General features: G+C 38.5%; 2 protein-coding genes across 3 annotated transcripts in view; both read right to left on the bottom strand.

Moving 5' to 3' along the window:
* Nucleotides 1–819, bottom strand: part of LOC124068634 (complement C3-like) — a 28018-nt gene extending 27199 nt beyond the window's left edge. The window contains exon 1 of the mRNA XM_046407034.1: nucleotides 667–819. Within this exon, the coding sequence (XP_046262990.1) occupies nucleotides 667–743 (77 nt within the window). The 5' untranslated portion in view covers nucleotides 744–819. The remainder of the gene's footprint in view (nucleotides 1–666) is intronic.
* A 1063-nt stretch (nucleotides 820–1882) lies between these two features.
* LOC124068651 (complement C3-like) lies at nucleotides 1883–24034 on the bottom strand. 2 transcript variants are annotated; one of them, XM_046407053.1, is made up of 43 exons: nucleotides 23868–24031; nucleotides 22461–22659; nucleotides 22065–22227; nucleotides 21792–21880; nucleotides 21239–21327; nucleotides 20681–20763; nucleotides 20485–20572; nucleotides 19260–19362; nucleotides 18931–19051; nucleotides 18069–18184; nucleotides 17392–17538; nucleotides 16524–16623; nucleotides 16310–16404; nucleotides 16039–16230; nucleotides 15769–15924; nucleotides 14686–14815; nucleotides 13022–13090; nucleotides 11395–11592; nucleotides 11171–11288; nucleotides 10998–11086; nucleotides 9924–10063; nucleotides 9590–9802; nucleotides 8527–8590; nucleotides 8076–8165; nucleotides 7734–7937; nucleotides 7439–7514; nucleotides 7112–7271; nucleotides 6857–6952; nucleotides 6531–6681; nucleotides 6269–6354; nucleotides 5687–5764; nucleotides 5436–5591; nucleotides 5262–5324; nucleotides 5001–5082; nucleotides 4819–4867; nucleotides 4159–4249; nucleotides 3799–3888; nucleotides 3590–3707; nucleotides 3308–3397; nucleotides 3078–3170; nucleotides 2885–2968; nucleotides 2228–2372; nucleotides 1883–2048 (listed from the first exon to the last, which is right to left on the bottom strand). In XM_046407053.1, the coding sequence occupies exons 1-43, from the start codon at nucleotides 23960–23962 to the stop codon at nucleotides 1907–1909; spliced, it is 5001 nt and encodes a 1666-aa protein (XP_046263009.1). In that variant the 5' UTR covers nucleotides 23963–24031; the 3' UTR covers nucleotides 1883–1906. The 2 variants fall into 2 exon arrangements, 1 of the variants encoding a protein (XP_046263009.1); XR_006844955.1 differs by lacking the exons at nucleotides 1883–2048; nucleotides 2228–2372; nucleotides 2885–2968; ... (1 more) ...; nucleotides 3308–3397; nucleotides 3590–3707 and having other exon boundaries at nucleotides 3836–3888; nucleotides 4819–4883; nucleotides 23868–24034.
* Nucleotides 24035–25223: the final 1189 nt, after the last annotated feature.

Here is a 25223-nt window from a genome sequence, read left to right as displayed (position 1 = left end):
CCCTCATTATGTGAGGCACAGGTGAAATGAGTTAAGCTGACATGGTCAATCTTCAGTATTTACACTCTATCATCAACTCCTCCACTCTCATGCAGATGCACACAAACTACAGTTTTGTTTCTGTTTCCATTTATAGTTTTTCTCAATTGCTTTCTGATAGCCTTAAAACATGTGTAGAGCATCATTACTCAGTCACATTAACACACATTAACACATTTAAACAGTGTTGTAGAATTAAATAACTCCAACAGTAACTGCGTCGCTGCCACCAAAATTAAATTGATCTTTGTCACTGCATAAGCCAGTAAAGACCAAACTTGTTTCAGTGAAAAAAAACAAAACAAAACTTAGAAGTCTATTCCATATTCATTTATTGTGATACCGAAAGTACAAAATGCTATGATTTGTGGTGTAATTGACTTTGAGAAATGTTTTACAAACTGCACTTGTGAATTTGGTAATTGGATGGGATCTGCTCCTGTTCAATTCCTTTCACGTAATCAAAACCAGATCTAAAACATTATTTATTTTTAAAAGGTCATGGTTTATATATATATAGTTCTAGCTATATATACATAGTTCTGAAAATCTTTCAATTTTATACAATTATACAAAGTTACTGAAGATAAAGAACAGATAGTAATAAAGGAAGGCAGGTCTACTTACAGTGCAGACACATCAGCCAGAGATGAAAGGGCCAGAAAGGCCAGCAGCCACAGCTGGGTCCCCCTACCTGAACCCATATCTGCTGTCAATGCAGACTACTGCACTGCTACACCCACCTTTATCCACTCACCTCCTCCTAACCCCTGCACCCCCCTTTTATAGCTGCACATCAACTGCACATTGCAGATGCAGTTGATAATACAAATGTTTGAATGCTGACAATATTATGAGGGGAACAAACACACAAGACATACACAGAATCAACAAACTTGCAAATGGCTCTATCTGTGTAAATGTTTTTGGATGTGCCCATGTTGTAGTCGATATGCAACTATAATCACCATTCATTCAGCTGTTAGTGGGATAAATTATCTGCCTGGTTTAAAGTTTGTACATGGTTGCACAAAAATTATTTACGTCTGACATAAGTATCTATTATTAGTCTGGGTCCAGATATTTGAATCTGCCTACTCCACTGAGCTGAACAATTCTGATTCATCTGGCATTGTGTCATGAAACTGCATGAAACTTGTGACTGACAAGAAGCAGATGATCCAAGTCTGAAAGAACTGGCTCAGTGCCTGATAAAATGGTCATATGCTCTGCTGATCATTCGGCAGAGTCATTTTCAGCTGTGCTTAGCAACATGAACCTCTTGAAGTTTTTCAAGTCACTTTAGCCAGCATCTGGATAACTTGGTCTAACTATTAGCAATCGAAACTTCACTTTGTCGATTTTGTGTTCTTGCAAAAAGAACACAAAGACTGAAACCAACAAAGTGACATCAAGTACTCTGAAAGGAAACAGTGAGGAGTGTGATCTTGGCAGCATTTTCATGTGAGGTAGCTCACAGAAAAGGTGATAACTTGTAACATCTCCACAGAACGAGTGATAACTAGAAGGTCAAGGAGATCATACTGTTCTGGATTTACGGGAACCTCCCCTGCAGTCTTATGATTCTCAGCACTATCAGCATAGTTCACACGAAGTTCAAGCACTTACACAATACAATTCATGGATGGTGTTATACTGGCAGTTATAATAGGATACTATTTCATTGTAACACAAACCATATGATAATTTTCCCCTACAACTGACATGTATGTCCAGGTATAAGTGTGGATTTTATCGATACCCCATATGTAAACATTAACACTCTAATTTGTGAATTGGAGACCATTACAGAATGTTTCAGAACAAAAAACTATTTCAAAAGAATATTTTATTTTCTTTATTCTCTTTATTGTTGACATCCAAATCGCATGTACTGCTGTGCCATTGCATTTATGCCCAAACAGGTAGGTCTGTGTTCCTCAGTCTGACACTCTGCTTCTGTGGGCCAGTACTCGATCCAGGTTCTCTCACCGAGTACATACTGATACCTGAGGAGAGCAAAGTGTAAAATACATTTGGTCTTCATGTGGAAACTACTTATGACATGTTCAAAGGAATCACAAATGGTGGAAAAACTCATCATCGTCACCACATACAAATGTTTAAATGCTGATAATATTATGAGGGAGACAAATACACAAGACATGCACAGACTCAACAAACTTACGATTGACTCTGTACATCTACGTGAATGTCTTTGGATGTGCCCATGATAAGGTAGGCTTTGCCTATTTTTAGACCCAAAGACTGTCTGCAGTGCGGATAGCTGAGGAATGTGCGCAATTTACCTCGAGGACTCACATCATTATTTCCTGTAATTGAAATTTAGAAGAAGAGAAAGAACATGTTGCAAGTTAGATTATGGTTTATTACAAAGTGGCTTCATGTTTGCAGCTCTTTTGTGGGTACTTTCATTTTACTAACTGCTGAGTTCTAGGAGCAGAGCAACGTCATAACAATTAAGTTGGGGCAAGAAGCACAAACAGTCAGATCATGTACAGTATATGTAATGTAATTTTAATTGTAATGTATAATGTATAATTATTTGTTTCCATTGTTTTTAAGCAAAGCTACTGTGTTCTGAGACCTCAGAAATGACTTTGGTGAGTAAAACTGATAGAGGTAATGGCCAGAGCTATAAAAATAAAGTTATAGTCAACAAATTTTCATTTTCATATACATAATACAATTTAAAACCTTTTTTTTTGAATTCTTAGCTAAGGGCAAAGGTATTTTCTGCCACTCAGAAAGTGAAAGAAGTGTGGCATCTGGGCAAAGTCAATGTTTTGACAGTTCAAACAATTCAGAGAAAACAAATACCCACCTTCCTTGATGACATCTAGTACCTGCATTGTGTAAATGTCGGTGGACAAACCATCTGTAAACTCTTGCACTCCCACTTTGTACACTGGGGACAGACATGTTGCAGATCGTTAGGTTACTTACTTAATTGCTTGATTCTGATTCTCCCAATTTCTCACTCACACTCATAAACATACACAAAAAAAAACTCTAACCAAAATCTATTTTGCTGTTCCGTTCAGTCTCACAGGTCTTAGCTGTGCGCTCATGATCGCTGATGTTGCCCTTCTTCTGCATACTGCAGTTCTCTGAAGTACACGATAGGCACAAAGTAAATGCAGACCTGATGACAGACTTATGAGAGCAGCAGTCACAGACAAGTGCAACCCCTAAATCATTTGCAAAATATATAGATTAGATATCAAATAGACATAATCCTGTTTACCTTCAGCACATCTGCATTCATCATTCCTACAGAGTCTCAGTAGTTGCCCAGCTTTCCTCTCTGGATGGTAGAATTTCATGCACCGTGTTTCTGTAACAGGAAGGAAAAATATTTTGTGCCATTTGAGGGATTGTAGCACATTCCCTAAAAATATACTTTGTGTGTCTGGAAAATATAATAATGCATTTACACACACACCACATTCACTTTTGAGTTCCGTTAAAGTCAAAAGTGGTGGTGTGACTATGTTTGTGTATGTTTCCGTGTATCCCTGAGACTCACGGTTACTGTACTGATGGCTGCTGTGTTCATAGACAGAAACGGCAGCTGGTTGTAAGACGCCCACTTTGAGCTTCTGATGGATCCTAAACGTGATTTCTTCTGGTCGTGTGTGAGAAACCTGTGCAGAGATGGAAAGCAAAGGTGAGACAAAGAACGAAAGAACAAGGCAGAGAGGAAAAGTATAAAGGCAGGAAACACTGATGTCTTACCTTGTCCAGGTAGATGATGAGGGAGCCTCTTTCCGATTCAGCGGTGTTGATACTATATTTTGAAATAGTGCGGGCACGTCCTTTGGACAACTACATACACACACGTGCATGCAAACACAAACACACACACACACAGTTTGAGCTCTGTGTTTGTTTCTGAAAAAGGTTATTTTCAGGGACAGATTTCAGATTGCAAACAGTTAAATGAGGACAAAAGCCTGACCCAAAAAGCAGGTATTTGGGTAAGTGGTTGAGGTTAGGGTAAGTTTCTGGGAAATTAATATAGTCTAGGTAATATCCTGAGAATGGATCAAAGTCAGCCTGTGTGTGTGTGTGTGTGTGTGTGAGAGAGAGTCTTACTAAGCTCAAATCATTTGTGTTAACAGTGAAGCCAGTTAACAAGCCAACATCCAAAACTGACATGGCTGCATCCCGATCTGTATCCTTAAACCTGTAGGGACAATCAATATACAAAATGCAATATTTTACAAATATTGAAAGACATAACTGATAAAAAGCAACATAGCTATAAGCTTCCATAAAGCAAATGTTTTATTTTGTGAACAGACTGTTTTGTAAAGTGTGGCCTCCAAAGCAAAGATGAAATTCAAATGAAGTCAGCATAGACAAGAACTCCTTAAAGTGCTCAGACAAATATAACTTTGACATTATAATTGAGCGAACTCCATTTGCCAAGGAAGATATAAGTAATAAGTAATATAAGTCAAAAGTCCAGACCCACTACCAAATGGTTTGTTACTTACTGATGTCTTCAAACATGCACAAATTGAGTTTAAATTGAGTCAGTTGGAGACACCAAAAATGTGAGAATGGGAGTAATGAGAAAAGACACAAGGCAATAAAAAACATCACTGAAAAGAGAATGACAGAAATGAAATTCAGAAGGGAGACAGAAAGGAGAAGGGGTAGAACAATGGATAGGGTGGCTGGCTAAAAATAATAAATAATAAAGAATTTTTAATGTCATTTTTGTTGGTATGACTTCTTTGTTGAACTTACAAAATTTCTATTTTCAGCTTGTATATCTCCTCATCCTCCCCATCCTTCTCTGGAGGAACAAAACACTAGATGACCACACAATATTTTCACAATAAAACCCCATGAAAGGTTACAAAAGTTTCAAAATAGACCAGATAAGATAGACAAACAGATATGACAGTATAATGACAGTAAGCAATTACCTGGGAGAAGCTGCACTGACAAGTTAAACCTCTGACAGTCACTTTCCTTTTCTTTAGGCAGAGCGTAATACAATGACACCATCTGTCATACAAATAAAAATGTAGGCATACATGTATATATATATATATGTATATATATATATAATCACAAACTGTACACTTCTTCTACACGTACACGTACACGTCTTCTATGTTTGAGATTCAAAAAGGGACAAATTAATTAAGCGCAGATGAAAAAACTTGAGAAAATCTGTCACTTACTGTCACTGTGGCTTCTCCTTTGCCTGTGGCAGTCACTTTCACATTCTGGTTTATGTTTTTGATCTGTAAGAATTTAAACACACACAGAGATGCACATACAGATGCATGCACGCACAGCAAGTGATCAGCAGGAGAAACAATGGAAGTAATGATGTTGTTTGCATGTGTTCTTACCTTAGATGTTCTTGTAGCATAGTGGTTCTCCACGTTGAAGTTGTACCTGTCAGGTCTTGACCTTCCAGGTAACAAGATGTCCACGTTCAGATCATATTCTGGACCTTTAGGACTGGTCCAATACTCAGCTACAGCCTGGTACACCATTATGGTAGCCTGGGATGGGGGGATTGATCAAGGGTTTGAGGCTAGACTACCTGAAGAAGTGAAATATGTATTGATATAGACCTAAAACGAGAGGTCTGCATTACCTGAGTTGAACCATAGCCTCCATTCACTCTCCGTTGTTTATTGAAAAATCTGACCGCAGGTCTGGCTTCTTCAAAGGCCTTTATTAACAGAAGGTAAGGGTTGGAATCTATGTGTTTGGCTGCGTTTTGCAATATCATCATGGTGAAAATAGAGAAAATATGTTATATCTGTTATATAACACAAACACTGTTTTCATCATTTATGGCTATACTCAGTTCTGGTCTCTAAAGCATATCTTACATTTCTGCATCAATCTTTTACTTTTGATCATGATCAAATTTGCCTTACACAAGCAAAACACAACACAAACATCATGTCCTTTTGTATTTTTAATAAATATAGAAATGATTTTCTCTATGATGGATTACTTTACTCAGACAAGCCTTTGCAAATGGAATTTTCCTCTGTACAAAATAAATAAAGAAGCTACAAGAAAAATGGTTTTAGTTATCTATATAACCAGTATGTTCTTTGGGAAATGCTCAGCAATGATATAAAGTGCCACTGCAAATGATTACTGAATGTTTTTTGTGGTTTGACTTGCAGGTGACATGCAGACTGAGATAAGTGGATGTGCTCACCCTGGCCTTGACTAGAGCCAGAAGAGCATAAGCTGTGGCTTCCAGAGTGTAAACACGTCCCTTAGGTACCTGCCAGTGGGACAAATCTGAGGAAAACACAGACAAATTTTTGTTTAGCCAAAATACCGCAGTATTTTGTGCACAGTGGACAAACTGCAATAGGTCCTGTTTCTACGTCACAATTTCATTTTAATATCACTATTCATCTATAGCCTACTCTGTCTCTGAATATGTTTATTGTAATATTGCTGTAGGAAGAAACCTGGGGAAGCAAACTTGTAGAGGACCTCCCGGTTCAGTTTGTTTTCATTGGCCAGGGCATATGACGATATGGCCACTGCATAAGGGTTGGTGAGGCTTAACACACGTTTTCCCAGGTAGGCCACTGCTTTCTCTATGCTGCGTGACAGACCCTGGAAGGAAGGGAAAGGAACAAAAAAGAAATCTGTTTGTTCTCCGCTCACCTTCAGTGCCATTTGAGTCATACTGAAGTGTATTTGTTACAGTTACTACTGGGGTGAAGAATTGGTGAATGAGGAAATACAAGAGTTGAGGTGAAAAATAATTTTATGGGGGTGAGGTACTCACATTAACAGTGGGAGCACATAGTGTGCGTGTCTCTTGCATTGCAATGACACAGAAGGCTGTCATGGAGGCGTCTGAATCTGTGCCGCGCACGTCACCCTACACACGCATACACACACAAACTTGTCAATACAATGATTATCAGGATTAAACACATTTTTATTCACCCAAGATGATAGCCAATGACATGTCATTTTGATATGGCCTTTTGTTTAGAAACAGTTTGAAGACTGATATTAATAAAAACATGAGACGCACAATCATCTCTCCGTGGGACATTGTTCCACTCTCTTTAAACACTCCATTAGGTTGCTGCGTATTGAGAATCAGGAAACTGACAGCGTCACAGATGATGCTACTTTGCACTGCCACCAGATTGTTGGCCATGGCAAACACCTTGGCAACATAGGCTGTCAGCCTTAGAGAGGAGAGGAGAGGAGAGGAGAGCAGAGCAGAGGAGAGGAGAGGAGGAGGTTTATTATTATAGTTTCATTTATTTGCACATGAAAAAGACCCATAGTAAGGATAAGATACAGTAGGATGTGCAAAAAGTAACACATGTCCATGTATGTTCACAGGCCTCACCAGGTGCTGCTTTGCTGATCAGGATACGCAGCAAAAGACCCATCATTTTTACGGTAGGTGAGCTGATTGTGGTAACCTACATAAAACAAACATACAAACTTTTTTTTTTTTACTGCTTTTCAACTCCGTACTGAATCTTATCCATTGGAAGCCAGTTTGAGCAGTGCTTTGAAATTAGGCTGAGAAAAGTTTCTTTTTTGATACCACTTCTACCAAGTCAGGTAATCTGTACACATAAGAACTTTAAACAAAATCTGCGGTATTTGTACTAGTAAATGTTTATGTGTGAGCCCACCGGTGGTGATGTGTTGGAGGGCTTCAGTACGCCTGTCAATGTCCAAAGGGTCCCACTGATTGGTTTTGTCCAAATATGTGGTTGCAATGACAGGCAGGGTCATGTGAATCATGTTCTCCTCTCCACAGCCTGAGGGCTGGTAGATCAGACTAACCAATGATTTTCCACTAACGTCATTCTTCAATAGATTTGTTAGATCACTTCCTGCAAATATTTCCAAACAAGTGAGATCAGATTTGCCACCAAGGACAAGAAAGAACAGCAGTAACAATTTAGATTAATGCAGAGGTAATACTACAGACAGTTTTCCACCTACAGTACTATGCCACAAACATATCTCACCTGTCAAAGAGATCTGTGTGCTGGTAGGTGCGTTTGGAACAAAATCTTTCTGAGGAATTCCACTGTTGATCATTTCTACCTGTTGACCTTCTAAAATGTAGAAAGAGTTTTCGAGTTTTGGGATTAATTGGCAAACAATAAGTAGATAATTGTAACTTTTTAACAAATAAGATGTTAATTAGATACAAATGACAAGAAATATTCATGCAATATTATAATTATTTATGTTTATTTATATCCCTGAAGCTGAAACATAAAGAATATCAGGCATTCTGTTTGATGTTGTCACTAGTTTTGGGTAATCTCCTGTGTGTGCCATGATGTAAGGCCCTCGTGTATTGCTAATAACTGTGGCTGTAATTAACAGCCAGTAATTTAAAATGTTACAAACAGTATTATTCAGGTATTGTGTTTTTTTTCCAGACTGCAGCTGCTTAATGTGTAAACTCACCTACACCCTTTTTTGCAGGGTCAAGAGTCACAGTCTGAGGATATTTAACCAGTACACCTTCAGGCTGGAAAGATAACAGTTAGGACAAACATCAGTAATCTCAATCTCTTTTGTCAATTTTAAAATTAGGGTTGAGCATATTTGTGCACTGTACACTATGTTTTAGTTCACTGAATTGTGCATTAAACAGCTATCAGTTAACGGTACTCTGTGAAGTTTTTGACCACTAGTGGTGCTATGGAGCAATGCTTTTAGGAGTCAGAAAGAGGATGCACATGCACCTGCTTGTGTCATGGACTTTTGGATTTTAATTTAGTTATTTCCTGCTATGTGTTACCTTCCTCATCTATCATCTGTCTATGTTGCCTTTACTTACGGTCTTTTTCTTTCTTTTTCAGTTGTCAGGTGGTCTGCATCTGTTCTCTACCTTGGTTACCTTCTGGATTTCTTTTTATTGTTTTCTTGCACCATTTTCATTGGGGATTATTCTTTTTGGGACTCTAACTGTGTGTCCTGCTCCTTGTACTCATTTAATGTTGCCCTATCTGCTTCTGCTACCACCTTCATTCAATATACTTTCTAGTAAACATGTATGTAAACCAGGGATGATTGAGTACATCATGATCTGTATATGTATCTGTTCAGTCAATTAAATTATCTGTATTTGTAGCCAGAAATGGACAGGGTTAATCAGAAGTTGTTAATTTAAAGCTTAAATTGATATAGGTGGATCAGAAGTTGCTATAATTATTATTTATTTGAAAACTATTTATGGAACAAATTCAGAACTGAGCTTCCGATAAATATTTTTGATCAACAGAGAAAGAGACTTATTTACAGAACCGTCTTTATATAAGCTTGAATGATTAACTTGTGTCAAAATGTTTCATGGGACAGGTAATCTATTAAACATCTTTATTAGTCTTCATGTATGGTGTATTTTGGTGGGCAACCCTTACTTCTATTTGTTTTCAAAAACTCTAAAATTAGTGTAATTGCAGTGTGCATGTGTGCGTGTGTATCTGTGCAGCTTTCTTATGCTTTTTTAGCATGTTTCTCTTACCACCACCCGCAGCAACTTCATGACTCCATCATTGAGCATTGAGTCTTTAACAGCTGCTTTGACCTCAATGCGGTATTGTCCTTCCCTTGTGGGAATAATGATGAAAGGTACAGAGCGTGTAGTCTGGCGCCCAATTTTAACCTGCTGGCGATATTTCCCACGCTTAGATGCTGCACTGCACAGATGCTCCTCCTCAAGCAGATCTACAAGCACCTTGAAAACAAGACCGAGATGGGCACAGAGACAGAGGTATTTGTAGTTGCTCAGAAATGGGATGAACAATACTCAATCTGCTTTTATAATGTTTATAAATGATTGTTGATGATGATCTTACGGTAGCAGGATCAGGGCTGTAGTTGTGGAGGACTGCTTTAATTTCTAACTGCTCTCCTCGGACGGCAGAGTAGGGCAGTCTGAGATCAATGAAGAATTCCTTCTTGACAATAACCTCTAATGGTTTGGCCACACAGATACCTTAAAGGAAACAAACAAGAAAAAGAAAGAAAAAAACAAACCAGGCATGAAACATAGCAAAGAAAAAAGGGATAGTTTAGTGATTGACAGACCAAAGAAAATGGCCACAAGAGGAGCGACAGTTCAGCAACAAGATTGGCTCTTGATTTAGCAGCATGACTACAGATATATATAAAGATGGAGAACACCTCTCCACTTTTTTCCACTGTACAAATATTAAGCCAAAATATCCCAAACACGAGAGCTTTCACCTTAGGCTGGAGTCAAATCTGCACACTACTGATCAGATGGTGGTGCTGTGGTGTTCAGCTATCAGTGACATTTATCCACTTTTTGGTGGCGGTTCCCATTGGACCAGAGAGGCAAGAAGGCAAAGCTATTGCTTTTTTGACCAAAAGAATGAGACTGCGGATACAAGCAGCCAAAATGAGCTTCCTTTTTAGGGTGCCTGGGTTCAGCCTTGGAGACAGGGACCTTGGACATCCACACTCAAAAGGAGTCGAGGTGGTTCGGACATATGATTAAGAAGCCTCCAGGATGTCTTGCTTTGGAGGTTTTATAGCCACTACCACCTTGGAAGAGACCCCATGGTAGACCCAGAACTGGCTGGAGGGATTAAATATAACGTCTGACCTGGGAAAGCCTTCATGTCCCCAGAAAGAGCTGGAAAACCTTGTGAGAGAGAGGAATGTCTGGAATACCCTGCTTAGCCTGCTGCCACTTTGACTCAGAAGAAAATGAATAGATTGATATTTGAACTACTAGTTTGGCCCATGTCCCATCTACTAACACTGAGGAAGAGGGATCTATGACTTGTGCTGGGCTTGTGATTATTTGCCTTCATGTTTGGGGACCTTTCATTTTGTGTTTCTTTATTTTACAGTGAATGAGCACACCTAAAACACTAGACAGATTTTAACCACTGAATACTCACCGTGAGTTCTTGACAGACTAATTCCTATGAACTGCCAGGTTGTGATTGAGTCTTGCAAAGGAATATTTTTCTGAACTGATGTGGTGTCACTGAAACAAAGAAAAATGTTAAACTTTGAGAGGCAAAAGTTAGTTATCAATGTATTTACTGTGTGTGTTTTTCTGTTAACTCACCAGTTACGTTTTTCCTCAGGGCAAGGAGGCAGTTTGATATCTGACCACAGCCAACTTTCAGGGAACTTGGTGCGAGAAACTATTTCATTGCTGTCCATGTAACTGTCATCCTCCTCACCTAAAATGTAATTGAAATTGTTTTCATTTTTATTGTTTTCCAACCACTTTGACCATGGATAAGAACCACTCATTGCTTCCCTCCTTCCCATGCCCCTGTTTCTTACTGCGAGCCAGCTGGAGGTTATCCTCCTTCCTGTCAGCCCGCTGGCTTTGCATCTCCTTGCAGCAGTGCAGGAAGGCTTCGACACAGGCTGCACCATCCGTGATGTACTCACTGCGCCTCTCACATGTGTATGAAACAGGAATTTCCCTAATGCCATCCAAACAACAGTCACGTTGCAGTTGATCTTGATATTGACTTGCTGAAAAGAATGGTTAAGGGAGAAAAGACAGAGATGAGAAGAGTTACAAGTACTGTCACCAGATTGGACAACAAGTAGTTCTGTTGAATTAGTGACTAAAACCATTATTTATTAGAAAATTCAATATAGGATGGGTTTTTATATATGCATAAAATCAGTCCTGTGGCTTGTGGTATTCCATTTTGTCAGAAAGCAAACTCAAAACTGGTGGGGTTTGGGTTTTGACTTTCTAACTAACTTCTGACGTTCGCTTATGTTTTCTCCCCTTCCTCTGTCTTGGTTGGTCCTGTTTTGTTCTCCTTGTGACTTTATGAAAATACCATAAACTTTAAGCTAAGCATTTCAGTTCCACTTTGAGACTTAATCTGCAATAAAGAATTTCTCTATACACTCTTGTATTTGAGCAATCAGCTTATCTTGGGATCCAAGCTTATTTAAAATCTTAACAAAAATGGTAATTAATTATAACCCTTTCATGCATGAATAAAAACCACCTCTCATTCAGGATTTTTATTATTTGTAGTAGTATTTTTAGTCCTTGAAATAACTATTTGAACTTATTTTTTTTAACAAACATTTTTTACAGGTCTTGAGTTTAATAATATGTATTTAACAAACTAATGAATAAAATTGTATAGGAATATCATAAAATAATAGATATTTTATTGTTCTTAAACTAATGTACGTACGTTTTAACATATTCTAATAGTGTTCAGTGTTCACCCCTCTCTCTAAATTTCTCACTCCTGTCGCCTTCCTCATTTAGCTCCTCACTTTCTACCCCTCCTCCTCATCCTCCTCCTACCTCCGCCTGTTGAACTGTATATATTTGCAGTTTTCTTCAAAAATAACAATCATATTGTCCATTGCTCTCCAAATTCTTTCAGATGTAATTTCCAGTACAGTCTGACTTGTACATTAGCACGTTACCAAGGACACTACATGCAAGTATAAATATACATAAAAACACAAACTGTTACTCATATAACAGTATCCATTATAGTGGCTGATGTACAACTATACCATTGATTATCAACTGATGGCCATTTTTTGTTGTTTGAAAGGCCAGACCCCTGACTGTCTACTTCCAGAAATTCTGGCCCTTTCGTTTTTTGTTGATGACCCCTAGATATAACATTAAAACCCATATATATACAAGACAACAGCTTTAGAATGACTAATGATTGCAGTGCCCACTATGTGTGAAACTCCCTAAAACCTGCCAGTGACAAGAAAGGATGTATCTCTAGTACTGGACATGCATGTAATAAAAGTAGTAGTATGAAGAAAGAGATTTTTTTGTTTGTTGTTTGTTTGTTTGTTTACACATTATTTAATACACATTTCAAAGATAAGTATTCTGAAAGTCATCAACATCTGTGTGGCAGATGACTGATGTTACTGGGTATTTTACAACTGTGGTTCTTACCTAAACTGGTGGTGACATCCATTATATTAGTGGCTCGTTTCCTCCTGTCAGCGGACTGACATCTCAATTCTGAAAATGTAACACAGACTAGGTCTTAACCGGAAGCCAACAATGCATATGTGTTGCCAAATTGATGAATATATTTTCTGCTTATGTTTTGATTTGTGTTATGAATTGTGCTACACAAGCAAGCTATGTTTTCTTGTGTGTTGTCTATTTACATGTATTTTCTTAAATTTCAGTGCCTTGAGCTCTCTTGGTCTAACAAGGTTAGTTCAACCAAATTATGCAAAACATATTATCTCACTTATACCCAGCGGTGTTTGGCAAACAGTTTTCTTTTTGTGTGCTAAGATTTCAGACATCTGTCTCAGACATATAGTCTTCAACCCCATTACAAAAAAGTTGAACGCTATGGTGCTCACATTAAAATTACCTTTAAAAAACAAAATAGTGAACTAACCCTTTAAGACAAAGTTCTTCTGCTTTGTACTATTTTCTTATCACTCAAAAACCTTAAACCTGTAAACACAGTCCTGTCATCTTAGCACCTATCGTAATTTTACAAAGCTGTCAGCAGCTTCATACATAACAGTATCACCATCAACCATCACTGATGAAAACCAACTAGCTGTTAGCTATATTGTATGTCAAGAAACTTCAGTCAAGAAATATCTATCAAAGTACAAAATTAGGCTACCTTAGCAGAGTCACCCTTCTGTTATGTGAGTGGTTACATAGCCCTTCTATGGACAACCTGCCCACTCCCTCCCAAAATCCATTGTACCTAAAGTTGGCTGCAGATCACCTCGGGAGAACTCGCAAGGTAGTCCTCAATGAACTGGAGTGAATGGAGCTAAGTAATTATTTACAGCTACTTGTGAACATAAACGCTCAAATATTATTTCAATTTTTGCAAATATTGTATTGATTATACGTCAGAATTGAAAAGAAAAAAAATGCTCATTGGTTGGTGAAATATTTACAACTAGCAATGTTACGTTACAGTAGGCTAACTTCAATTATCATTACATAAACATAACCACAATAATACGGTTTCTTGTTTTGTATATTATAGTCCGTATGCATTTTCCTAATGATTCAGATGTTTGAAACACGGTTAAAACAAAACACAAAGTTAGTGCATGATTGATGTGTGAAACCAACATGACGAATACCGTAAACTGGCATGTAACGCTGCAAATTCTAATTATAATAATAATATCTAATAATACACAAATATGTATTATCTAATGATACAGAGAGGTATTTCATCACAAAAAAGCTGCGAAAATCTAATTTAATGGAACTCCATCTATTGTCTATCTCCTCTGCTTATACTGAAAATATAAAGAAAAATCTTTCTTTACACCACAAAAGTTACATTTTGGTGCTACATCTCCCTAAGACCCCATTCATTTTGGACTACCTCGTGAGTGCCTCCTTAATAACTGGAAGTTCAGGGAAGTGGCAATTCTTGATATATTGGAGTTTCTACAGTGGTTATAGCTCCAGTGCACACGGTTTGTTAACATGATGTTTGGACACAACCTCGTTCCCACCTCAACTTTGTATTTTCTTGTTCCAGACAAGAAGATATTTGGAAGGAAGAAGATTAGTTGGAGGAGGGAAAGGAATGAGACAAGAGGGTGAGGTAGTGTGACCTTGTCTGAAGGGAGTCCCGGAAGCCGTGTTGGACTCAAACAACAGTCCAGCATCGTAGAACACATTCATACCGTCCTTCCCTCCACCTGGTGTACAGCCTGTGTCATATGTCTCTACCATGTCCCATACCTGAGCAAAGTGGAAATCATTCACACATAGAAATACAAAAAGTCAAGGCAGAGTTATCCAAGATTGAAGGAAGAACATATTATCCCAGGGTTTGAGGTTCATTCCTTAGCTCCTCCACATGTTGAAGACTTCCAGAGGAAGCCCCTAACCCCCAAACAGTTCCCAGTGATTAGGCCTGAGTCTTGCATTGTAGGTCCACTGCCATTTGTGAGTGTGTGCACGAGTTAGAGAGGGACACAATTTACAGTAAATGACATAATTGACATGACATTAGAAACATGTACTGAACATATGTAAAGTACACTATATGGACAAAAGTATTGGAACCATTTGCTCACTGAATTTAGGGGTTCAGCTCGGCCCCTCACTTCCAGTGAATGGAAATCTTAATGCTTCAGCATACCAAGACATTTTGGACAATATTATGCTTCCAATTTTGTGGCAACAGTTTGGGGAAGGCCCTTTTCTATTCCAGCATGACTGTGTCCCAGTGCACTAAGCAAAGTCCATTAAGACATGTTGGATGAGTTTGATGTGGAAGAACTTAACTGGTCCACACAGAGTCCTGACCTCAACCCCATCCAACACCTTTGGGATGAACTGGAACAGAGACTGTGAGCCAGGCCTTTTGGTCCAACATCAGTGTCTGAACTCAAAAATGGTCTACTGAATGAATGGGCAAAAATTCCCAGAGAAACACTTCAAAGTCTTGTGGAAAGCCTTCCCAGAAGAGTAGAAGCTGTTATAGCTGCAAAGAGGGGAACAACTCCATATTATTGTCTATACATTTAGAATGTGAAATCATTAAAGTCCCTGTCGGTGTAATGGTCAGGTTTCCCAGTACTTTTGTCCTTATAAAGTGTATCTGCTGCAGGACAATTTTTTTCTGGACATGTGGAAATATCTGAGAAATTAAATCCATTTCAACTCTAAATGTGAAATAAAGAAATTGCCTTTTTCTGGTTGAGGTGGTGCTTGTTGTTTAGGACAAAGACGCCTTTGTCAACTGCCACCAGTCCCACTGTGGCTCCTGGGTCTCCAGTGACCTTCAGACCAAACATCTTGCGAGGCTCATAGGATGAAGAAGATGATGATGACTCAAGCTTCAACTAAAGGAGGAGGCACACGTTATGCTTATTTGTGAAAAATACAAATAATTAATTTGTGCATGGGTTTACTGTTTTCCCACTTAAACTCTGCTACATCAGTGTCGTGTGTCTCACCGATCCCATGCAGGAGTCCTTGACATCCACCCAAACGGAGTCTGCTACCACTTCATTGTCATTTGTATGGTAGTAGGCTATGATGCGGAATGATGGCAACATATTTTTGGTAATGGTGACTATCATGGATAGCAACACTTGGCCTCTTGTCTTGTATTGACCATATTTCACCAGCTGACCTTTGCTCAAAATCTGGGGACACAAATTTGAACATCAGACACTCAAGCAAGTCCACAAACACACACATACAGAGGTGCACAACATTTCTCACCAGGTAAGTGATGTCATTTTCTGTGTTTTCCTGTCTGTTGAGGTTAAGGCTGATTTTCAGATTTTCTCCTAATGTTACTTCAGCTGTATCCACACCTGCAATAACAACATTCCAATTAGCAAAATTAGCACTTGACATTAACAAAACCTTGATGTGTAGTTTGAATGCACTACCACCATCATCATGACCTTTCTGAAATTATTTGAGTATATACCTATGTGGAGGTAGCTGTTGCTCTTGGTGTTATAAGGAAGAGCTGTCATGTTGGCTGATGCTTGCCTCTCAAGTGAAATTTCAGGAACATTAGTCTTTGCCTACAATTTAACACACAGGTTAACATACACATAATGACATTTAACATCATACAATGAATACGTTTTTGATCCTTCATAAAGTGTTACATTCTTTCATGTACAAAAGAATCCATCGATTTGTATTGAGATAAAAATTAGTCCCTTTCCTTTACTTCACAGGCCGCTAACAGATACACAGCCATGACAAGTCTTGAGACTCTCTGTCCCATTACCTCCTGTTCTCTGATAACATTAACGAGGAGTCTCACTACGAGAAACATTGTCTCTACAGAATTGCGTCAGCCAGTACTGACTGGCAGTTTTGATGTTCACATCCAGAAGAAGTCACACCTGTTCCCTTTAAGAAATAATGGTCAAATCGTCAGTTGTGAGTTAAAATAAGCATGTCGTTTCCTCACTTTACACAAAGAAGACATTCTGATGAGACAACTTAGTTGTGTTATCACAGAACAGAGGTTACAGGCTAAGTAACCTCAAGGTATCTTTCAAACACAATTTCTGACTATGGGGATATGCAGACTCCCATATTAGTAGATAAGAGGTGAGGAGAGATGCTGCTCAGTGTTGTGGTTACCAGTGTACCTGTGTGGTTTAGCTCACAAAGCAAACAACTAACTAAAACAGACTCTTGAGATTTAAGATTTAATTTTTTTCCATGTTTGAAAGCCCAGACAGTCTTAGTGAACTGAATCAGTATTCACCCAAAGCACAAAATGGAAACAAACAAAAACAATTAAAAAAACAAAACAAAACAAAACAAAAACTTACTGTGATTGTCATTGGCGTAGGATTTTTCTGTGTATTGACGGAAAGCCTTGCCATGCCATTGGCTGAAGTGAGCCCCTGTACCTCACCTGGATCCACCACCACTAGGACACCTTGTGCCGGAGTGCCGTCAGGATTCACAACTTCAACCTGCCATCAAAGAAATAGCTGATGAAATAGCTCCAGGATAGTGACTTAAAATGTTGACACTGAAAATCAAATATTAATAAATTAAATTAAACATAAGTTGAAAAAAAAGCCTCATGCTTGCTCATGGGAATTTTGCTGGGTTTTGATGGGTCTCTCTAGCGTTTGGTCTTTGCACAGGCTGCACCTGGGGTCCTGTTTTGTGTGGTAGACCCCAGCCTCTATGGATCTGGTACTGAGTGCCTGTTCTTGTGCTGCCATGATTAGTGCTTCTGTACTGTCCATCAGTCCAACCTTTTCCAGCCTCTTTGTTGTTTTATCCTGGACAGTGGCTCTGACACGTCGTAGTCCTCTGCCTCCCTCACTCCTCTTCGTGTACAGTCTCATTTCAATTCAATGTGATAACATACAGAGGCCAAATACCAAAAATCTTGCACTTGTCCCAATACATATGGACCTCACTGTGTGTGTGTGAAAGTTTATTGCAGTTTAAAAAATGTAACCTTTATTTTAGAAATTAGTGTACACTTTACCGCAACATCAAAGGACATTCCTGGTTTGAAATATTTTGGCGTTCTCTTGAAGTGGATGGTGTACGGTGATGTGACAATCTTGATACCTCTCAGCTCTGCCTCCACTATCTCACTACCTGTGCAAAGATATATGCACATGTATATAAACACACACAAAGACACATGCACACACAAACTATCAAGTGCAAACACTTCTCTGGTTTGACTGAGCGACCAATTGAAAAGAAACAGGTCAGTTAATTACAGATTGCAGTAACATCTGTATTTATAATTTATTTGTTTATTCGGTAGTTCAATAATCCTTTCATTTACAAAGATGTGGTTTGTATGGTCACTTATGTCAGTGGTTCCCAAATTTTGTCACATCAAGGACCTCCCAAAGTGACACAAATTAGACACCAGAACTCAATTTGATAAGAATTTTGCTGTTAGATGCTTTATTACAGAAAGTGTATGAAACCCAGGCCAATTAGTCACACATTCTTTCATGGTGTGACATTTAAATTGAATTATAGTGCAAAAAAATTGGGGACCACCTGGGGCCATTTCAAAGGCGGCTGGGGTTACACCGACCCCATTTTGAAAACCTCTGACTTGTGTCTCCTCCAGACTGAGATCGAATTAATTAAAGTTAAATTCTGTTGCTCAGTATAAATGCTCACTATTTTTGATAGCCTGAAGTTGAGTGCAAGTACTTCATCTGTTGTACCACTTCATATGTTTACAGTGCATATTCTCAATGCCTCTTTTGAGGCATTATACCTCATATTCACTACATATTGTATTTTGTGCCCTGTGTGAGGCCTTACATGAGCAGCACATTTCTTGCTACATATTTCACAAACACGAATGTCTTTCTTACCACTCTCCGTCATCACACCGACAGCTACAAATATGGAACTCCCCACCAGGTCGTGGATGTTTTTGAAGGTCTGTGTGATGTGCTCTCTCTTCAGTTTGACCAGTCCTTCAGCGCTTGTGATCTAATGTGACACAATTTAAAACTGCATTAATAAATTTACCTGTAGATTTGGAGCACTGCAAAACAGCTGACGTTTGTGCTTTTCTTTGCATGTGTTTTAATGCAACATAGCTAAAGACTGTGTCAGACAGAGGAACAAATCAAAGATGTAATGACTAATTGGCTGACAGACACACAGTGATAAAGCAAAAGTGTGAGTTTGTACAAACCGCCACTCTCTGAAGAGAGCTGGGAAGACTCCTTTTTTGGCCCAAATGCATTACCCCAAATACCGCATAGGCTGCCCCATTCACCTCTTCACCAAACAGATACCTAGAACCAGAGTAGATTGCAGATTTATTTCACAATTAGTTTATTTCACAATTAGCTAAAACCGAGGTTACAAAATGGTTTTCATTTAAAAAACAAACAAACAAAAGAACCCACAACATCTAGATAGCCAGGTCCCACCAGATGTCGCTGTTTAACTCTGCATGACATGATCAGAAATTCATCCATCCATCCATTTTCTATATTGCTTATCCATCAGGGTCATTTGAACCCTCATTTGATTTGAACCTGGAACCCTCTTGCTGTGAGGTGACAGTGCTAACAATATATATTTACCCTCACAAATAACAAATACTATTGTGCATTTATTACATACGACAATGGTAGCACTGCAATACATTGCAAATATCTTGCTATATCTGTCGCATGACTTGCACTGACTCTCTTCCCTCCATGAGATTAAACATTTGGGATCACACCAACCAGAAGATTTTTGCATCATTCAGCTAGGAAAAGGAAAAAACTGCTCTTTCAATACAGAGTGGTTCTAAAGAGAAATATGGCTAACTGTTGATAAAAAGTCACTCCTCTGCTTTCCCCGCCTACTTTTTGGAGGGGACACTCAGACACCACAGGATTCATGGATCTGAAGCATTTATGGCAGTTTCATATTAGGCTTGCTTGGAAGGGCTAATATAGCGTCTCAGATTGATGCTGCCATTGACCTTCACAATCAGCAAAGAGAAAGAGGACTGTGTTCCGAGATGGCGGCGCGATTGCACGCAGCGGCTCGAGGCTCTCTTGATCTTGAGGTATGTTCTCAGTAGAATAATAATATGCCTAACTGTGGCAAAGGTGTAATTGCTTTGCGGAGCCATGATGAATCATCAGTTTGACTAAACCCTGCAAAGACTTTTGTTTCAACTGTAAGTTAAGGGCTGTTGAATTCAATTCGAGTGATAAGGTGCATCTGTATTTGGATGCACTGAGCAAGTACTTTGCATTTTAGTGTTTACTGTGCCCCACCAGGCTTTCTGTGCCACAGATGCTACTGCTAGATATGAAGAAATCCTGAAAAATCTCAAACAAGCTCCTTTGCATACTTTATCAATAAAACCTGATCTCTTCATGCACAAAACAAAAAACAAAAATCCCTTCACTTACGTAGCTTTGATGTTGACAGTGAGCTCTTGACTATCCACATAGTAGAAGGGGCTCTCAAGTGTGAGTTTAACCTCAAAACTGGGCAGCACTGAAAAATTAAAGGCATTTTATTTTGTTTACCATCAGGTCAAAATGAAGTAGAGGTGATTAAGAGATGCAGATTAACAGATTAAAGATCTTCTTTGCTCTGACTCACCATATTCTTTGACCTCAAACTCTGCAAAGTAGCTCAGCTGTGGTTTACTGTGGAACCTCGTCACCACTTTCCACAGACCGATACTACACACACACAGAGACACACAGAGAGTAATTAAATATATTACACAACTATACCTTCATTATTTATACTTGGTTTGGATGAGTTTTGTAGAAAACCTCATCAGCTCAAAGCAGTATATTTTTAGTAAACCATTTTTTTGTGTGTCTGAAGAGAAAATTCTGTTAAAACTCTCAAACCTTTACATGTAATATTCACATTAATGTATACAGTGCTTCTTTTGTACTTTTCGTTTACTTCTAGTAAATATTAGTATGTTAACATGCTGAACGAAGAAGTAACTTCACAAACATCATCATGTCAGCATGCATTCTGCTGTTTGTATTTACCTCAAAACAACACTGTGTTCAAGCAGATCTTCACAGAGCTGCGCCATTATTGCTGTCTTATTAATGCAGTACAAATGAATCCACTTATATATTCAATAAATGGGAAATTCACAAATAAACAGAAGAAAAGTTCATAAAAACCAAATACCTGACAATTTCAGCAAGTTTGTAATCTCCAGAGTGCATTCCTGATTTCAAAGAGACTGGATCAAGAGGTAAAATGATGCCCTCAGGGGTCTAAAATAAAATGATTAACAGTGATTAATAGTGACCCTCCCCATTTCACTAAAAGTTCTCAAATATCCTTTCTCCATCTATGGGTCTAATCAGCTCCACTTGACTTTTTTTTAATTACTTGGTCCTCCTCTGGACAGAGAGGCTGCACTAAGATGATCATTTTTTAGCAGAGGAAACATGGATATCTCTACAATGACTGGAGGCTTGGATGTTGTGAGAGCAAACCTGTCAACTATCCAGTTCATGGAGGATGGCAAAAACTAAAAAATATTTTTTTCTTTCTAAAGCATTGACATCTGATATTACTACTGCTGATATTCACTGTTTTCCTCACCTAAATCCTCACCCCTCCCTATCCCCTGAAATTATATCTGGTTTCCTGTTTAACATCTTCCTGAATGCAACACGAGAATAAATGCAGCATAGATTGCATTTTGTTATTTTAGACAAATAAAATACAATACCACAATCTCAATGGCAATAGTGGCATCAGTTTCATTATCTCTCTCCACAGGTTCCATACGGGGCGTCATTGCAAAAATCCTGTAATGAACTGTAAGAAAGACATTACTTTTCCTGTTATGGGTTGAAGGAAGGTCTACCTGCTGTATGCACACTACCCATATGACTATTTCACTTTTCCACTTTTTTGCAGGACTGTCATTCACTCTGGAAATAAAAACACCCCAGTCTCTTCAGCTTCATGTAACACTCCCAGTAACCTTTATTCAACACACCTCTGCTGTTGGGGGTGTAGAGGGTCTTGTCAGTCTGGATGTAGATGTACCCAGACTGAAAGGACACTAAGAGAAGTTTCTCCAGTTCTGCATCAGGGAACTGAGCTTTCAGGTATACATAATGGTTCACACTGGGATCCTCACTGAAGTCATCAGCATGGATCTGAAACCAGAATGTGGAGAATGCACAAGGAGCTTTAGCTTTTAGAGTTATATCATGTACATTGATAAATGCTAAGTTTAAAAATTATTTTGCTTCTTGTTTGCAGTCAGAGTAGAATACTACTTCTTCAGATCAGGTAATAAATTCAGACTTTAAATGACAGCTATATATCACAAATGTAGTTTGGCAATAAAATCAAGCAACAGAAACATATTTCAGTCTTTGTACATTACCTTAATTTGTCCAAAGTCCTGGAATTTTTTTGCGCTGGTGAGCGTCACAGATGTGGATGCCAGTCTTTTGGATTTAGTTGGATAATTCATTACGATGATTTCGACCTTGATGTCATTACCATCAGGGCAGTCTTGACATTCAACAAAGATGTTTTCTGATGTTCCTACCCGCAACACACTGGGGGCAGACATCACCTTCCTGCAGACCAAAGAATCACATGCTGTTTAGGAGTGGCACAGATAAATATATTTACTGATTTTACATTTTATTTCTTTCAAGGGTTGTTTGAGTGTATTAAATAATGGTTCACGCAATTTGCAAAAGAACATATTTGCTCAGATAAGGATCTTCTTTTCCCAGAAGGACTTCACATATAATGAGTGATCTATTGAGTATCTTGACTAAGATCCAGTACTGTTTCAGTAAAATGTTTTATCATTGTTGTGGACTTGCTGGACTTTGATTTGTTTGCTGTGTTGTATGATGCAATACATCACTCTGTAAATTTAAGCGGTATTTGGGCCAATTTACTGGCATGATTGAAAAGACAACTTCGATTTCTTTAAGAAAAGTCATGAGGTCTGCTGTTTTTCTCAACGACTTTGTCACAGTCTCAATACATTAGATACAATCTTCATGTCCATTTATACTGCACAGGTCAAGCTTTTCTTTGAACCATCAAAAACTCAACTTAAATATTTGTCAGTAGGTGCACTTTCACAGCAAAGGAATTTGTCTTTCTCATGACTAAAATCAATAATAACAAAGGTGTAGGAAATTGTGTGATTCTACCTATTGAAATTGTGTTTCTGAATTTCACTTGTCATCAAGACTTACTGTTAATCAGTAATAAATTTCAGTTCTCTCTCCAGGCAATCTGACAATATCTACCAAAACTCACAATTTCGTTTCAACCAAAAGCCAATTCAAATTCAATGTAAGGTTTATGCCTCTCATTAAAACTGTTCCACTTTTTTCTTGGTCTTCTTTGCACTGGGTGGAGCCATGAACTACATTACAGACACTGCATTTGGTGTTTGGTTTTACAAGGAAACAATGCAGAGAACACTGACAATAAGAGTAATTGAATATACAACAAATCCTCTTGTTGTACAGTGTAATACCGATGCTTTTATAGAAGTTCAAACTGGGAACCAGAACCAGAAATAGAAGTATAAAATCCATTAGCCATGCAAATGTTCCTCTGTGTGGCAACGGCAACCTCACATGTAATATTTGTGCTTACTGTCCAATACACACAGATCTTTTGTGGTGCAGCTATGCCCTCCATGCATGGAGGCACCATACGTATTTTCCTACTCATGTCTCTTTTCAATTTAGTGTCCTCTTCCTCTTTGAGTGGACATGCAAGAAACAGTATGAAAAACTAAGGCAAGTCTACTTACAATGGGGATCCATCAGCAAGAATTGCCAGAGAAGAAAAGCCCAGAAAGGCCAACAGCCAGAGCTGAGTCCTGCACATCCTCCTGCCTGATCTCATATCTGCTGTTACCGAAGACTCACCACAGCACTGTCCTTTTATGCACTTACCTCCCTCCTCCTGCACCTTTACTGAAAACTTGTTAGCATTTTGTAAGGCTCTGGTTGTAGTTGTACTGCTTGCTGGCACTTTAACCTTACTTAACCTTTACCCAATCTTAAAATCACACTTACAGAGCAACAAAACCCTTCTTTTTTGAGTAGCAACCTTCTATTTTTCTCACATAGAATAAATTAAAAGCCATTTTGCCACGTGTTAAGCTCATATGTGCTGGCATTTAATTCATCTAAACCTACAGATTTGGGTTCATTGGACAATCGCTATATATTTTGAAATGCTTGTCTCTGTAAGGCATCCCTAAGGGACCTCATTTTAAGAAGACTTCTGTAATTACCTTGTTACTGCGACTCTAAACCATGGTTCTAAGGAAATCTAGCCTGGTTGGGTAGCTGTTAATGTAAACAAGCTTCCATCAAGTGCTACTTTTTGTCTCAGCCAACTGGAGGACATGTCCAGGTCTGTGTTTTTGTGACAGCAGCTGGCAGGCTGCCAGTGTGCCGTTGTTACACCACACAGAACGATAGATGAAGTAAACAAACTTGCACTGTTGCCTTCAAACCATAGGCAGGCAGTGTTTCAGGTCTAAAAGTATTAGCCTTGGTTCTTCTTCTCACATAAAGCCTGCTGCCAGAAATCTGAGAGGAATATTTGTTACAGATCAAAGCTTCAAACCACAAATCACAGAAGTTGTCCAATTCTGTGTTATTTCAATAAGCCTGATCACCCAAATTAAATCAATACTGTCACACTCTGACCTGGAAAAAGTCATTCATGCACTCCTTTTCTCTAGACTGGACTTCTGTAATTCCCTCTTTTCTGGAATAAACCAAAGGTCACTTCTCCAACTAGTTCAGGATGCAGCAACGAGGCTTCTTACAGGCTTCAACAGATGACATCACATTGACATCAATCCTAGATTCTCCAACTGTAGCCATTCTCCAATGGCTGCCTGTTAAGTTTCGATGTAAATGTAAAATGTAATTTTATTGATCACTTTTAAAGCTTGTCTGAGTTTGGCCTCAAGCTACACAACAGAAATGCTGACCTTTACTCTTTTACTCTGTTTATTTCTTATTTCTTTATTTCTTTATTTCTTTTGCTGCTATTCTTGTCATCTGTATTTATTTCCTTTTATTTGCTATTGTTTTTAAATTGCTCTTCTTTTATTTGTATTTATTTGCTTTTATGTGAGGTTGTCCTT

Source organism: Scatophagus argus, chromosome 2, assembly GCF_020382885.2.
Source record: "Scatophagus argus isolate fScaArg1 chromosome 2, fScaArg1.pri, whole genome shotgun sequence".
Lineage (NCBI taxonomy): Eukaryota > Metazoa > Chordata > Actinopteri > Scatophagidae > Scatophagus > Scatophagus argus.
The sequence above is the reverse complement of the archived record's forward strand: the minus strand, read 5'-3'. Positions and strand labels throughout refer to the sequence as shown.